Source organism: Schistocerca cancellata, chromosome 5, assembly GCF_023864275.1.
Source record: "Schistocerca cancellata isolate TAMUIC-IGC-003103 chromosome 5, iqSchCanc2.1, whole genome shotgun sequence".
NCBI classification, from domain to species: Eukaryota; Metazoa; Arthropoda; class Insecta; order Orthoptera; family Acrididae; genus Schistocerca; species Schistocerca cancellata.
Genome location: NC_064630.1, coordinates 226,524,787 through 226,540,542, shown reverse-complemented (window position 1 = coordinate 226,540,542; position 15,756 = coordinate 226,524,787). Strand labels below are relative to the sequence as shown.

At 40.3% G+C, this 15,756-nt stretch overlaps 1 protein-coding gene across 2 annotated transcripts in view; it reads right to left on the bottom strand.

Moving 5' to 3' along the window:
• The window catches only part of LOC126189039 (T-kininogen 2), a 171,458-nt gene that overhangs the window by 121,280 nt on the left and 34,422 nt on the right, over positions 1-15,756 (bottom strand). For both annotated transcript variants that reach the window (XM_049930889.1, XM_049930890.1), the window contains exon 4: positions 12,985-13,089. In XM_049930889.1, the coding sequence (XP_049786846.1) occupies positions 12,985-13,089 (105 nt within the window). The remainder of the gene's footprint in view (positions 1-12,984; positions 13,090-15,756) is intronic.

Below are 15,756 nucleotides of genomic sequence, written 5' to 3'. Positions count from 1 at the left end.
ACTTTGGATGCTGTTCAAGAGTGGAATAGTAGACAAGTAGCTTAAAGGTGGTTCAATGAATCCTCTGTCAAGCACTTAATTGTGAATTGCAGAGTAATCATATAGATGTCAATGACGATTATTTTATGGAAGACATGTATGCAAAATACATGTTATAAATTTGCTAAATGTAAGATTACTAAATATTGTTAATGAAAGATGATGTTTCTCATACATGGTTTAACTGATAATACAGCAGAGAGTGAGATTAGGTTGCACTGTGTTTGCTCCACAAGAATGAAGCGAACAAACTTTGGAAAAATACAGTATTGCAATTAATTATATTTCATCTTCTAAACTGATGAAAAGCTCATAATAGTTCTCCATGAAACAGCTCTTTCTAAAATACTGACTATTTTTTTAAATTATAAAACTGCACTTTATTAGATTACATATACTTTTCATTCCAATAGATCCATAGTGAAGAGACCCTGCATGACATAGAGCACACCAGAAAAGAAGAATACACAATAAACAGTTACAAATGAAAACAAATATGCTAATGTACCTTTGCAGATCCCTAGTGAAATTGTCCTTATGGATGTGAAATAAGCCAAAAAATCTTTAAAAAAATTTTCATTAACTAGGTAGTAAGAAACTTGTGACAAACTTGTAAATGTTCAATACATATGACGATTCTTAACTATTGTAGCCATGCATCTTCAAATAGAAAAATAGTTTTATAACACTTATCAACAATGATCGAAACACTGCATCGAATTTATACCCAAGTCAGATAGTACGTGATACACTTATTATTTGATATTAGTAGTCACATATACACATCTGTTGATACTACTAAGAAATTCATCAATGAAGTAGGAGTTAGCCACCAATATATATTTTGGTCAGCTCTTAAACTCAACTCTATTAGCAGTTAATTTTTTATGGCTGTTGGTAAGAAACTGAAAATGAGCATTCCTGTGTATGAGACACCTTTCTGGAGTAAAATGACTGACTATAAATCTTCGTGAAGATTTATTTCATGAATTGAACTGTTGCTTTGAGAAAGGTAGTTCTTAAAGCAAATTTCATTAAGGAATGCAATTCGGATGCAATAGGTAGAATCCCTAGTTCCCTAAACAGGCCTCTGCAACATGTTCGAGTTCACATGACAAATAATTCTTATGACAACTTTTTTGGACCCCGAAAGTTTAGCTTGGCTTTATGAGTCACCACCATCTCCCCTTCCCTCATAAAAATGAGCCCTATGTCGTTATGGAATAAAAGCAAGCATAAGCCATTTTAACAATATTATGAGAAGGGAATCTGCTACTCACCATATAGTGGAGATGCCGAGTCGCAGATAGGCACAACAAGAACAAAGCTTTTGGCCAAATAGGCCTTTGTTAGAATTAGACAACATGCACATGCACAAGCACACGCAAAAATATGTGAAATGACACAGACAGAATGATCAATTTGAAAGTATAGGAATAATTATATCGGCGGGAGAAATGTGGGACATAAGGTGCCGCACCATCAGCCAGCTTGATCTTGTAGCCGTCTGTTGTGTGGGGCCGAGACGGTTGATACAGTATGACTTGTAAGTAGAGCGTGCAGTGCGGTTTGTAAGGCAACAAGAGAAACACAGGAAAGAACAGAAAGAGGACAAATATTGAGTATAGTGATGCAAAAGAAAATAATAATAAAGGAGAATAGCACCGGGTTAGGATCGAAGACAAGCTGTCAGGCAAAAATCAAACAATGAAAATTCAGGATGGAATGTAACAATATTATGAGAAGGTAAGTTGCTACTCAGCATATAGCGAAGATACTGAGTCACAGATGGGCACAACAAAAAGATTTTCACACTTAAAGCTTTCAGCCAATGGCCTTTGTCAACACACACACACACACACACACACACACACACACACACACACACACACACACACACACACAACTGCAGTCTCAAGCAACTGAAACCACACTGTGAGCAGCAGCACCAGTGCATGATGGGAGTGGTGACTGGGTGAGGGAAAGGAGGAGGCTGGGGCAGGGAGGGGGAGGGATAGATAGTATGGTGGGGATGGCAGACAGTGAAGTGCTCCAGGTTAGACGGTGGGAAGGGGAGAGGTGGGCGGGGGATGGAAGTAGCAGAAAAGGAGAGACATAGAGAGAAATAAATAAAAAATAAATAAATAAAAAATTTAAAAAATAAAAAAGAGAAAAGAAGAATAAAAGACTTGGTGTGGTGGTGGAATGACGGCTGTGTAGTGGTGGAATGGGAGCAGGGACGGGACTGGATGGGTGAGGACAGTGACTAACAAAGGTTGAGGCCAGGAGGGTTACAGGAACATAGGATGTATTCAAGGAAAAGTTCCCACCTGCGTAATTCTGAAAAGCTGGTGTTGGTGGGAAGGGTCCATATGGCACAGGCTGTGAAGCAGTCACTGAAATGAAGGATATCATGTTTGGCAGCATGTTCAGCAACAGGGTGGTTCACTTGTTTCCTGGTCACAGTTTGTCGGTAGCCATTCATGCAGACAGACAGCTTGTTGGTTGTCATGCCTACATAGAATGCACTGTGGTTGCAGCTTAGCTTGTAGACCACATGACTGGTTTCACAGGTAGCTCTGGTTTTTATGGGATAGGTGGTGATGTTGACCGGACTGGAGTAGGTGGTGGTGGGATGATGTATGGGACAGGTCTTGCATCTAGGCCAATTACAGGGGTATGAGCCATGATGTAAGCGATTGGGAGGAGGAGTTGCGTATGGATGGATGAGTATATTGTGTAGGTTCGGTGGATGGCAGAATACCACAGTGGGAGGGGTGGGAAGGATAGTGGGCAGGACATTTCTCATTTCAGGGCACGGCGAGAGGTAATCTCAACCCTGGCGGAGAATGTAATTCAGTTGCTCTAGTCCTGGGTGGTACTGAGTTACGAGGGGAATGCTCCTCTGCAGCCGGATGGTGTGGCTTTGGGAGGTGGTGGGAGACTGGAAAGATAAGGCATGGGAGATTTTTTTGTATAAGGTTGGAAGGATAATTACAATCAATGAGGGCTTCAGTGAGACCCTTGGTATATTTTGAGAGGGACTGCTCGTCACTGCAGATGTGACAACCGTACGGAAGGGACTTCTTGGTATGTAACGGGTGGCAGCTGTCTAAGATGAGGTATTGCTGGAGGCTAGCAGGTTTGATATGGACGGAGGTACTGATGTAGCCATCTTCAAGGTGGAGGTCAGCATCTAGGTAGATGGCTTGTTGGATTGAATAGGAGCAGGTGAAGCAAATGGAGGAGAAGTTGTTGAGGTTCTGAAGGAATGTGGATACGGTGTCCTCACCGTCGATCCAGGTAGCAAAGATGTCATCAATGAATCTGAACCAGGTGAAGGGTTTAGGATTCTGAGTGTTTAGGAAGGATTTCTCTAGATGACCCATGAATAGGTTGGCATAGGATGGTGCCTTGTCGGTTCCCATAGCCATACCCCGGATTTGTTTGTAGGTAATGCCTTCAAAGGAGAAGTAATTGTGCATGGGTATATAGTTGGTCATGGCTACTAGGAAGGAAGTTGTTGGTTTGGAATCCGTCAGGCGTTGGAAAAGGTAGTGTTCAATAGCAGTAAGGCCATGGGCATTACAAATGTTAGTGTACAGGGAGGTAGCATCAATAGTGATGAGCAGGACACCATGTGGTAAAGGGACAGGAACTGTGGAGAGTCAGTGGAGGAAATGGTTGGTATCTTTTATATGGGACAGTAGGTTCCAGGTAATAGGTTGAAGGTGTTTGTCTATGAGAACAGAGATTCTCTCAGTGGGGGCACAGTAACTGGCCACAATGGGACATCCTGGGAGGTTAGGTTTATGGACTTAAAAAGCACGTAGAAGGTAGGAGTGCAGGGTGGTAGGGGTGAGTAGAGAGATGGACCCCGGGGACTCCGGGGAGAGGTTCTGGGATGGGCCTAAGGATCTGAGGAGTGACTGGAGATCCTGCTGGATTACTAGAATGGGGTCACTGTGGCAAGGTTTGTAGGTGGAAGTGTCTGACAGCTGGCAGAGTCCTTCTGCCACATAATCCTTGCAGTTCAGAACAACAGTGGTGGAGCCTTTGTCCGCAGGTAGGATTATAATGTTGGGATCAGTTTTTAGATGGTGGACTGTGGTTCTTTCTGCAGATGTAAGGTTAGTCTGCACATTGAGGGATTTGGGGAATGATGGTGAGGCAAGGTTTGAGGATAAGGAACTCTGGAAAGTTAAAATGGGGAGGTTTGGGGGCAATGGGGGTGGATCACAGTTAGATGGAGGAGTGAACTGAGTTAGGCAAGGTTCAGTATTGGTCTTTGGTTGAGTCTGATTGGTAGGGTTGGTGCGAAAGTGTTTCCACTGTAGGGACTGGGAGAAGGAGAGAAGGTCTTTAACAAGTCCTGCATGATTGAATGTGGAAGTGGGGCAAAAGGTGAGGCCTTTGGAAAAGACTGATATTTCTGTGGGGCTAAGGCTTCTGGAGGAAAGGTTCATGACTGTGTTGTGGGTCTGTTTAGGTTCTGAATTCTGTGTGGTGGTGGGAGGGAGTTCTGGAGAGTGGGGTAAGTGCAGCAGGTCTGCGAGACATGGTTTGTCTGTTATGAGGGGAGGTTTGGAGGTTGTTGCAGATGTGGTAGACAGCGGCACTCCAAGGCGAGAGTAGGAAGTGAGCAGGATGGAGAGTTTTTTGAGGTGGCGTTGTGCATGTTGCTCAAGTTTCTGCAGGGCAAGAGCTTCAATGTGTGTTATGGGTTCCAGGAGTTTGGGATTGCATAGCAGGAGAATCTTGCAGATGGAGGAAAGGTACTGCAAGGAGGTTTGGGCTTGGTTGATATGGTTTTGCAGGACTATGTTTGTGAGGGCTAAGGATTGGTGGAATTTGAACACGTGGAGGTCATTGTGGAAGGAGGGGTGGCAGCCAGAGATAAGTAATTTGAAGGTAAGGCCAATAGCGGAGATCCCATGAGCCAAGCAACAATGGAGGAACAGCATGTGGGATTGGCTAGGGATAAGGAGACTTTTCTGTATTGACGCAGATGGAACAAGCAAGGATCCATGGTGGTGGAAAAATGCAAAAAATTACGTAAATAATGTAGAATAACGTCCGAAAAAATTTCGCAAAATTACACCCAAAAACATGTGAAAATATACAATAAGGATGAAATTGGATGCAAAAGGGGGCAAACAAGATGAAATCTGAGGGAGTCGACGATAGCGAAATGGGAAATCTCGCTAAAATTGGCGAGAAGTCACGAAGATCAAAGTAAAGAATAACTGATTATATATATATACCTAAAAACAAAGATGATGTGACTTATCAAATGAAAGTGCTGGCAGGTCGACAGACACACAAACATACACACACAATTCAAGCTTTCGCAACAAACTGTTGCCTCATCAGGAAAGAGGGAAGGAGTGGGAAAGACGAAAGGATGTGGGTTTTAAGGGAGAGGGTAAGGAGTCATTCCAGTCCCGGGAGCGGAAAGACTTACCTTGGGGGAAAAAAGGACGGGTATACACTCGCGCACACACACATATCCATCCACACATATACAGACACAAGCAGACATCATATATATACACACATATTACTGTCGTTAGCAGGCCTGTGGGTAGATAAGTGTGAGGAAGGGGGATAGCAGATGTGACTGGATGGTGAAATTAGTGGGTGTGAACTGGGACAGAACGGTGAAAGTGTTGGGGGTGGGGAGGGGTTCGTAGGATGAGATACAATATCGTGTGGCACTGGAAAGGTACGGGAGTAAACATGCAAAAATATGTGAAATGACACAGAGAGAGCATTCAGTTTAAAAGTATAGGGATAATTATATCAGCGGGAGAAATGTGGGACATAAGGTGCCGCACCAACAATCAGCTTGGTCTTGTAGCCGTCTGTTGTGCAGGGCCGAGATGGTTGATACAGTGTGACTTGTAAGTAGAGCGTGTAGTGTGGTTTGTAAGGCAACAAGAGAAACACAGAAAAGAACAGAAAGAGGACGAACATTGAGTATAGTGATGCAAAAGAAAATAATGAAGGAGAACGGCACCGGGTTAGAATCGAAGAAAAGCTGTCAGGCAAAAATCAAACAATGGAAATTCAGTATGGAATGTAACAATATTATGAGAAGGAAAGTTGCTCTTCAGCATATAGTGGAGATACTGAGTCACAGATAGGAACAACAAAAAGATTTTCACACTTAAAGCGGCCTTTATCAACAATACACACACACACACACACACACACACACACACACACACACACACACACACACACACACGACTGCAGTCTCAGGCAACTGAAACCACACTGCGAGCAGCAGCAGCTGGTTGGGGGAAAGGAGGAGGCTGGGGCAGGGAGGGGGAGGGATAGTATGGTGGGGATGACGGACAGTGAAGTGCTGCAGGTTGGGCGGTGGGCAGGGTAGAGGTGGGGGAGGGGGAGGGGGGGGAGTAGTGGAAAAGGAGAGAAATAAATAAAAAATAAATAAAATAAAAAAAGAAGAAAAAAAGACTGGGTGTGGCAATGGAATGACTGCTGTGTAGTGCTAGAATGGGAGCAGGAAAGGGGCTAGATGGTTGAGGCCAGGAGGGTTACAGGAACATAGAATGTATTGCAGGGAAAGTTCGCTTTTTTATTTTTATATCAGATATGTCCGACAACATTCACACTGCAAATATAGATTTGTTTCAACATTTCAGCAGTTCTGTAATCCCATGAATTTAACACAGTCAACTTCTTCCATCTGTCATCGTCATATTTTACGCATATACTAGCAGGAAACCTCTTACAAGTTCTAAGTTGTACGTAGTGTCTTTTTTTTTTTTGTTTTTTTCCCCCCAAATATCAATAACAAAGAATTGGCTAGAAACCATTTATATTAATGTCCATGAAAATTTCATTAACCAATCTGTCTAAGACTACGCTTCATTTGGTGTTTGTTGCAATGTCTGTATCATCTGCAAACAAAACAGACATAGCATATGGTATTGTTCGTGATGAAATGTCATCATAGGCACATAAAAAAGTAAGTGCCCTAATATGGAACCTTGTGGGACATCCCACGTAATTAGTCCCCAGTAAGATGTTGCCTCATAGCTTAATACATGTTTCTTTCCTATTGACACCCTTTGTTTCCTGTCAGATATAAAGTATTTGAACCCTTTTGCAGCATTTGCTGTTATACCATGATATTCTAATTTACTTACTATTGTGATAAACACAGTCAAAGTCTTTGACAGATCACAAAATATACCAATAGCCTGCAATTTATTGTCTAATGAATTAAGTACATTCTTGCTCTGTATGCAGATAGCCTTCTCAGTATCAGAACCTTTTAGAAAGCCAAACTGTGAATTTGACAATATAGTGTTTGAGGTCAGATGATTCAGAAGCTGATTCTACATTACCTTTTTATAACATTTTTGGAGAATACTGGAAAAAGTGAAACTGTAAAGCATTATTATGGTATTTCATTACCACCTTACTTAAAAAAAAGTTTAGCTTCAGCATTTCAACCATTCAGGAAATATTCCACTGGTAAATGACTGGTTATACAGATAATTTCATTTGTTACTAAACTCAATGAATAAATTCACAATAATCGTGACTAAATTCAATATATCAATTTTATTTATATAAACTGAACTGTTCAACACTGAGCAGGAAAAAAAGCATTGGCACCAGCAGGAATTTAAAGTAGGTCCACAGATCACGACTCTATTCATTTGACCACTATATATATATATCAAGCTTTCACAACAAACTGTTGCCTCATCAGGAAAGAGGGAAGGAGAGGGAAAGACGAAAGGATGTGGGTTTTAAGGGAGAGGGTAAGGAGTCATTCCAGTCCCGGGAGCGGAAAGACTTACCTTAGGTAAGTCTTTCCGCTCCCGGGACTGGAATGACTCCTTACCCTCTCCCTTAAAACCCACATCCTTTCGTCTTTCCCTCTTTCCTGATGAGGCAACAGTTTGTTGTGAAAGCTTGAATTTTGTGTGTATGTTTGTGTTCGTTTGTGTGTCTGTCGACCTGCCAGCACTTTCATTTGGTAAGTCACATCATCTTTGTTTTTAGATGTATTTTTCCTTCGTGGGGTGTTTCCTTCTATTATAACCATATATATATATATATATATATATATATATATATATATATATATATATATATATATATATATATATATATAATAGAAGGAAACATTCCACGAAGGAAAAATATATCTAAAAACAAAGATGATGTGACTTACCAAATGAAAGTGCTGGCAGGTCGACAGACACACAAACGAACACAAACATACACACAAAATTCAAGCTTTCGCAACAGACTGTTGCCTCATCAGGAAAGAGGGAAGGAGAGGGAAAGACGAAAGGATGTGGGTTTTAAGGGAGAGGGTAAGGAGTCATTCCAGTCCCGGGAGCGGAAAGACTTACCTTCGGGGGGAAAAAGGACGGGTACTCACTCGCACACACACACATATCCATCCACACATATACAGACACAAGCAGACATATATATAAAGGTGGTCAAATGAATAGAGTCGTGATCTGTGGACCTACTTTAAATTCCTGCTGGTGCCAATGCTTTTTTTCCTGCTCAGTGTTGAACAGTTCAGTTTATATAAATAAAATTGATATATTGAATTTAGTCACGATTATTGTGAATTTATTCATTGAGTTTAGTAACAAATGAAATTATCTGTATAACCAGTCATTTACCAGTGGAATATTTCCTGAATGGTTGAAATGCTGAAGCTAAACTTTGTCTGCTTGTGTCTGTATATGTGTGGATGGATATGTGTGTGTGTGCGAGTGAGTACCCGTCCTTTTTCCCCCCGAAGATAAGTCTTTCCGCTCCCGGGACTGGAATGACTCCTTACCCTCTCCCTTAAAACCCACATCCTTTCGTCTTTCCCTCTCCTTCCCTCTTTCCTGATGAGGCAACAGTCTGTTGCGAAAGCTTGAATTTTGTGTGTATGTTTGTGTTCGTTTGTGTGTCTGTCGACCTGCCAGCACTTTCATTTGGTAAGTCACATCATCTTTGTTTTTAGATATATATATATATATATATATATATATATATATATATATATATATATATGAATATAATAGAGGGAAACATTCCACGTGGTAAAAATATATTTAAAAAGAAAGATGATGAGACTTACCAAACAAAAGCGCTGGCAGGTCGATAGACACACAAACATACACACAAAATTCTAGCTTTCGCAACCAACGGTTGCCTCGTCAGGAAAGAGGGAAGGAGAAGGAAAGACAAAAGGATATGGGATTTAAGGGAGAGGGTAAGGAGTCATTCCAATCCCGGGAGCGGAAAGACTTACCTTAGGGGGAAAAAAGGACAGGTATACACTCGCGCACACACACACACACACACAGACACAAGCAGACATTTGTAAAGGCAAAGAGTTTGGGCAGAGATGTCAGTCGGGACGGAAGTACAGAGGCAAAGATGATGTTGAAAGACAGGTGAGGTATGAGCGGTGGCAGATTGAAATTAGAAATTAGCGGAGATTGAGGCCTGGCGGATAGCGAGAAGAGAGGATATGCTGAAGGGCAAGTTCCCATCTCCGGAGTTCTGACAGGTTGGTGTTAGTGGGAAGTATCCAGATAACCCGGACGGTGTAACACTGTGCCAAGATGTGCTGGCTGTGCACCAAGGCATGTTTAGCCACAGGTTGATCCTCATTACCAACAAACACTGTCTGCCTGTGTCCATTCATGCGAATGGACAGTTTGTTGCTGGTCATTCCCACATAGAACGCTTCACAGTGTAGGCAGGTCAGTTGGTAGATCATGTGGGTGCTTTCACACGTGGCTCTGCCTTTGATCGTGTACACCTTCCGGGTTACAGGACTGGAATAGGTGGTGGTGGGAGGGTGCATGGGACAGGTTTTACACCGGGGGCGGTTACAGGGGTAGGAGCCAGAGGGTAGGGAAGGTGGTTTGGGGATTTCATAGGGATGAACTAAGAGGTTACGAAGGTTAGGTGGATGGCGGAAAGACACTCTTGGTGGGGTGGGGAGGATTTCATGAAGGATGGATCTCATTTCAGGGCAGGGGTGCCCCACTTGTGACAGGATACTTTCCGGGACTGGATCAGATTCTGAATGTGGCTCTCCAGCAGGGATACGACTTCCTCAAATCCTGCCCTGAAATGAGATCTATCCTTCATGAAATCCTCCCCACCCCACCAAGAGTGTCTTTCCGCCATCCACCTAACCTTCGTAACCTCTTAGTTCATCCCTATGAAATCCCCAAACCACCTTCCCTACCCTCTGGCTCCTACCCCTGTAACCGCCCCCGGTGTAAAACCTGTCCCATGCACCCTCCCACCACCACCTATTCCAGTCCTGTAACCCGGAAGGTGTACACGATCAAAGGCAGAGCCACGTGTGAAAGCACCCACGTGATCTACCAACTGACCTGCCTACACTGTGAAGCGTTCTATGTGGGAATGACCAGCAACAAACTGTCCATTCGCATGAATGGACACAGGCAGACAGTGTTTGTTGGTAATGAGGATCACCCTGTGGCTAAACATGCCTTGGTGCACGGCCAGCACATCTTGGCACAGTGTTACACCGTCCGGGTTATCTGGATACTTCCCACTAACACCAACCTGTCAGAACTCCGGAGATGGGAACTTGCCCTTCAGCATATCCTCTCTTCTCGCTATCCGCCAGGCCTCAATCTCCGCTAATTTCTAATTTCAATCTGCCACCGCTCATACCTCACCTGTCTTTCAACATCATCTTTGCCTCTGTACTTCCGTCCCGACTGACATCTCTGCCCAAACTCTTTGCCTTTACAAATGTCTGCTTGTGTCTGTGTATGTGTATAATAGAAGGAAACATTCCACGAAGGAAAAATATATCTAAAAACAAAGATGATGTGACTTACCAAATGAAAGTGCTGGCAGATCGACAGACACACAAACGAACACAAACATACACACAAAATTCAAGCTTTCGCAACAAACTGTTGCCTCATCAGGAAAGAGGGAAGGAGAGGTAAAGACGAAAGGATGTGGGTTTTAAGGGAGAGGGTAAGGAGTCATTCCAGTCCCGGGAGCGGAAAGTCTTTCCGCTCCCGGGACTGGAATGACTCCTTACCCTCTCCCTTAAAACCCACATCCTTTCGTCTTTACCTCTCCTTCCCTCTTTCCTGATGAGGCAACAGTTTGTTGCGAAAGCTTGAATTTTGTGTGTATGTTTGTGTTCGTTTGTGTGTCTGTCGATCTGCCAGCACTTTCATTTGGTAAGTCACATCATCTTTGTTTTTATATATATATATATATATATATATATATATATATATATATATATATATATGGTAGCCAGTCCTGTGAAAAAGCCGAGCTGCCGTGCTGGCGACCACTTTGCCATTATGACAATAGCTCCTCAAAAATCCCTTATACTTTTTGCACAGACCTTTAGAGAATATTTTACCGTTTCCTATGGCCCACTCACGCGAAATATTCTAAGAACCTGAAAGGAGCACCAAATAAATATCCATACTCACATATTTTTATTTTATCTGTAATTTTTGTCAGTGGAATCAAAGGCCATTTGGAGATCAACAAACCTCTATTGAATTCAGCAATCTGTGGCAAATGATTGACTTCAGATTAAATATCTGTTCAAAATTTGATTTGTCCTTCATAAAACCACCTGGATATTCAAACAAATTACTCTCCAGTACTGTTTCTAGTCTGTTTAGTATTATCTTGGAAAATATATTACATGTAACTGGTTGCCATGAAATTCATCTGTAGTTGTTAACATCTTGCTTATTGCCTTTCTTATGTATTTTAATAATGGATAACTCAAAGGCCACCTTCCACCCTCCTGGGAGTTTCTGCTTTCCAGGTTTTTCTCAAAAACAAAATTTTAATTCATTTTTTATTTTTGGTAGAGACCATTTCAAAAGTTCTGCTGTAATAGAATCTTCTCCACTACCTTTATAAAGTTTTAATAGCTTTCTCAATTTCTTTTATAGTTGTGGGTAAATCATAATCTAGATTTTATGATTGTGAGTATTGGTTCCGGACAGTTTATTTTTCAAATATTAATTTTTTAATATTTCAAAATTTTCAGTGTTATGTAAGCCAAAGCTGTGAGCCCCATTAGATTCACATTAGAAGTACATCTACACAACTCTTTAAATCATATTTTCTCTTCCAAAGATCAACTGGAAAACTATGTCTTCAGTAAATCATCAACAGAAAAAATCTTTCATGCTAAATTTTCTCAAATACTTACTTTTTTGTACCACCACCCAGCGTATACCCTTTTGAGTTACAAGGGCAGTAATTGTAACTAATTCTGAAATATCAGGTACACCAAGATTGCTTGTATTTCTTGTTTTAGTAAACTGTTTGACAGATGTTTGATATCATCATCAAATCTTGCATACGTTAAGAGAAGTTCATGATCTTTACAGACTTGCAAGTCACATAATGCAAATGTGTAAAGGTAATGAACTTCTGCAAGTCACACAGTTATGCAAGTATGTGAAGATCACAAACTTCTATTGATGTATCAAAAGATCTGATGATGACATTACAGATCTATTAAAACCAGTGATCAATAAAAAGATTTGCAAGTGATCTTGGTGGCCTTATATTTCAGACTAGTATAACAATTTGTGTCACCCCAGCAGTTGACATAATGTCAAACATATATAATTGCAACTGAATTGAATACATGATGTGAAACTACCTAGCAGATTGAAACTTTGTGCAGAATGAGACTAACTCAAGACCTTTGCTTCTTAAAGGGAAGTGCTCTACGGCTGAGCTACCAAAGCACAACTCAACTCAACTCATGACCCATTCTCACAGTTTTACCTTCACCAGTACCCTGCCTCCTACGTTCTACCTTTCAATATGCCAGGAAGTTTCATAGTGTTACTGGATGACATTGCACTAACTCATTCTTAAGAGCACTTCACTCACCTCTCTTTTCCTCCTTGAAGTTTTTGCAGAACAAGATAATTCTGTAACTTGACGTGTAGGCAACCATGGTTTATCCCACACCTTTACATCACACACTTGGATATTCTGGAACAACACCACAACATACAATGAAAATTCGTGGATTTAATTTAACACACATATACACAAATAATTAAGTTGTATGAAAAGAAGAATTTACATGAAAAAACTTTAAAACTTCAAGGAGACAGATGTCTGGCAAGTGCTTACTTTCAGGAGGCAAAATTCCATGTGCTGCTGATGGACACGAAAGTAGAAAAAAACTATACAAAATTTTTGGAGTGTTTACTTCCTTCCTCAGGCAATAAAGAGGCGCAGATTGCAGATGTTGGGAAAGATGGCAAGGCATCAGATATTAACAATTTTGAAATACTATGAAGATTTTTGTTGGGTTTTCTTTCGTTTTCAGTTTTGGATGTGCACATTTTTATATTCTGTAACTTAGATTAATGCTGGTTCTCAGAAGAGAACATGGAGACATCTCATCAGAGACTGATATGTAACAGACAAGTTTAGGAAGCATATTGTACTGACTGATACCATAACTCTTAGTTCAAGGGCAAGTGATCACCCAGATTCCAATTAATATCTGAAATTATCATATTCTGTTCTAATTACTATATAATGATTACTCAGTTTTTATCTGTTAGCCAAAATACCTGAAACAGAGTTTGAAAGAACCTGTAAACTGCTATTATCCATGTGTATAACAAATGTATGTAATAAGAGTCACTAATTTTCAGAACAATTAAGACAATTTGGTATTATACAACCCAAAATCCAACAACAACTCATCAAAAGACACCATCTGTAAAAAACAGCATTACTGTTAATATTAAAAAGCTCTATTCAAATATATATTGAAAACATGGGAGGAGAGTTATGCTTAGTTTTGCCTTCACGCAATTAAAGAAAGTATAAAATTCACTGTTTGTTCTGAAATTTGATGTAAACTTGTGTGCCAACATTTTTCTGGCTGAATTGTCTGTCTGAAACTGATACGAGTATTTGAAACAATTTTGTACGTATGTCAAAAAACTGAATGTCATGTTTTTTAACTGTAATATCTAAATACTGTACTATTGACAATAGAGCAATTGTTCAAAAGCCTATATATGAGTGGGAATTGATTCACTACAGAGGGCGGTTGATAACAGGTTTGTGACGGACTACTTGTGAACAATAAAAATGTAATGAAAAGTACTGGGAAGAATTCTAGGACAACAAGCAGAAAACAAGATAAGTACCTAAATACACTACCCATAAAAACTGTTCACACTGTGTTCAGTTTAAAATTACAGCAAGTTTATATCATTTTTTACTGTTAAGAATGGAAATACATTTATTATAGAAGAATAAAAGATTATGTTGCATTACAACGTAATAGAGGAGCTGGGATCCACTGAAATTAATCAGAGTGGTTGCATTAATAGTTTTCAAATTTCAGGTACTATCACATCAGATGTACAAAAGCCAAAAAAATTTCTCCAAAGCCAAAGTCACACACAGCACTGTGTGTGTGTCTTGTTACAAGACACAAAATTGAGTAATGGATGATGAATAAACTCAATTTTGCTGCCTGCTGTTATCAAAAACTGAAACAGAAATATGGAACAGAAAAAATGCGACAACTAGCACAACGAATGTGGAATGCCAGAACAGATGAGTACTGTACAAAGTTTGTATCCTACTTTTGTAGGTGCTATGCAGAAACATTGCATGTGGTGAAACTTTTTTTGTGATATTTTGGACTATTAGTTAACTCAAAAATGTTGAAATTGGACTGTACATCGGAACAGAGGACAATAAGAAGGGACAATTTTGGGCAAACATAAATAGAAACTAAAAGTTATTCAGTATCAGGGTGCCGATCAAGTGAAGAATTTATAGAATGGCTTAAAGTGCATAAAGGTAACAATATATGAGGACAGACTAGCAAAACAGACTGAAAGTGTGACTCACTGGATCATAAATTAGTGATAATGAATAATGAAACAGTTAAGTTAAATAATGAACCACAGAATGAAAATTTGCAGCCAGAAAACAATTTGACAACTGCCAATATAAGCAGTATTCAACTTGCTGAACTTAAATTAGAAAAACATGAATTGTTGGCTATCGACAAATCTGAAGTAGAACAAGAAAGTGATCAGGCAAATCTTGACTTCCAGAATGTACTAAGTGATGCAGTTACTGCCAAAAATGTTATTGTACCTAATAATGACAGTGTAATTAACTTGTGTGATGATAGTTTCAAGTGACATAGATGGCAATGATTACAAGATTAAATGATTTCTGGTATCAAAAGACAAAATTTAACTGAAGATTAGGAAGACATCATATTTGAAATTTTGGAAGTGGACAAGTTTACATCTTTAAGTGATGTTCAGATTGTGCAAATTAAGCCTGACACTTATAAGCTAACTGTCAAATCTGAGACGAAACAGTTATGTGAACAAGCATATTCAGTTTCAGAAATCTGATCACAGTACTGTGGCTTGCATGGAGAATAGCCAAGCATCAGATATAGTTAATGAAAATCTAATTATTCCATGCAGTGACTATGCAGAAAAGGATATTTCAAGTGAAACAGATGACAGAGTGTTGTGACCGAGTTGCTGAGCTGTCTGAATTAGTCAGTTTTCCAGCAGACTGTAGAAAAAGCTTTTTGAAACCTGTTGTGTGTACATGTGTGTGTGTGTGTGTGTGTGTGTGTGTGTGTGTGTGTGTGTG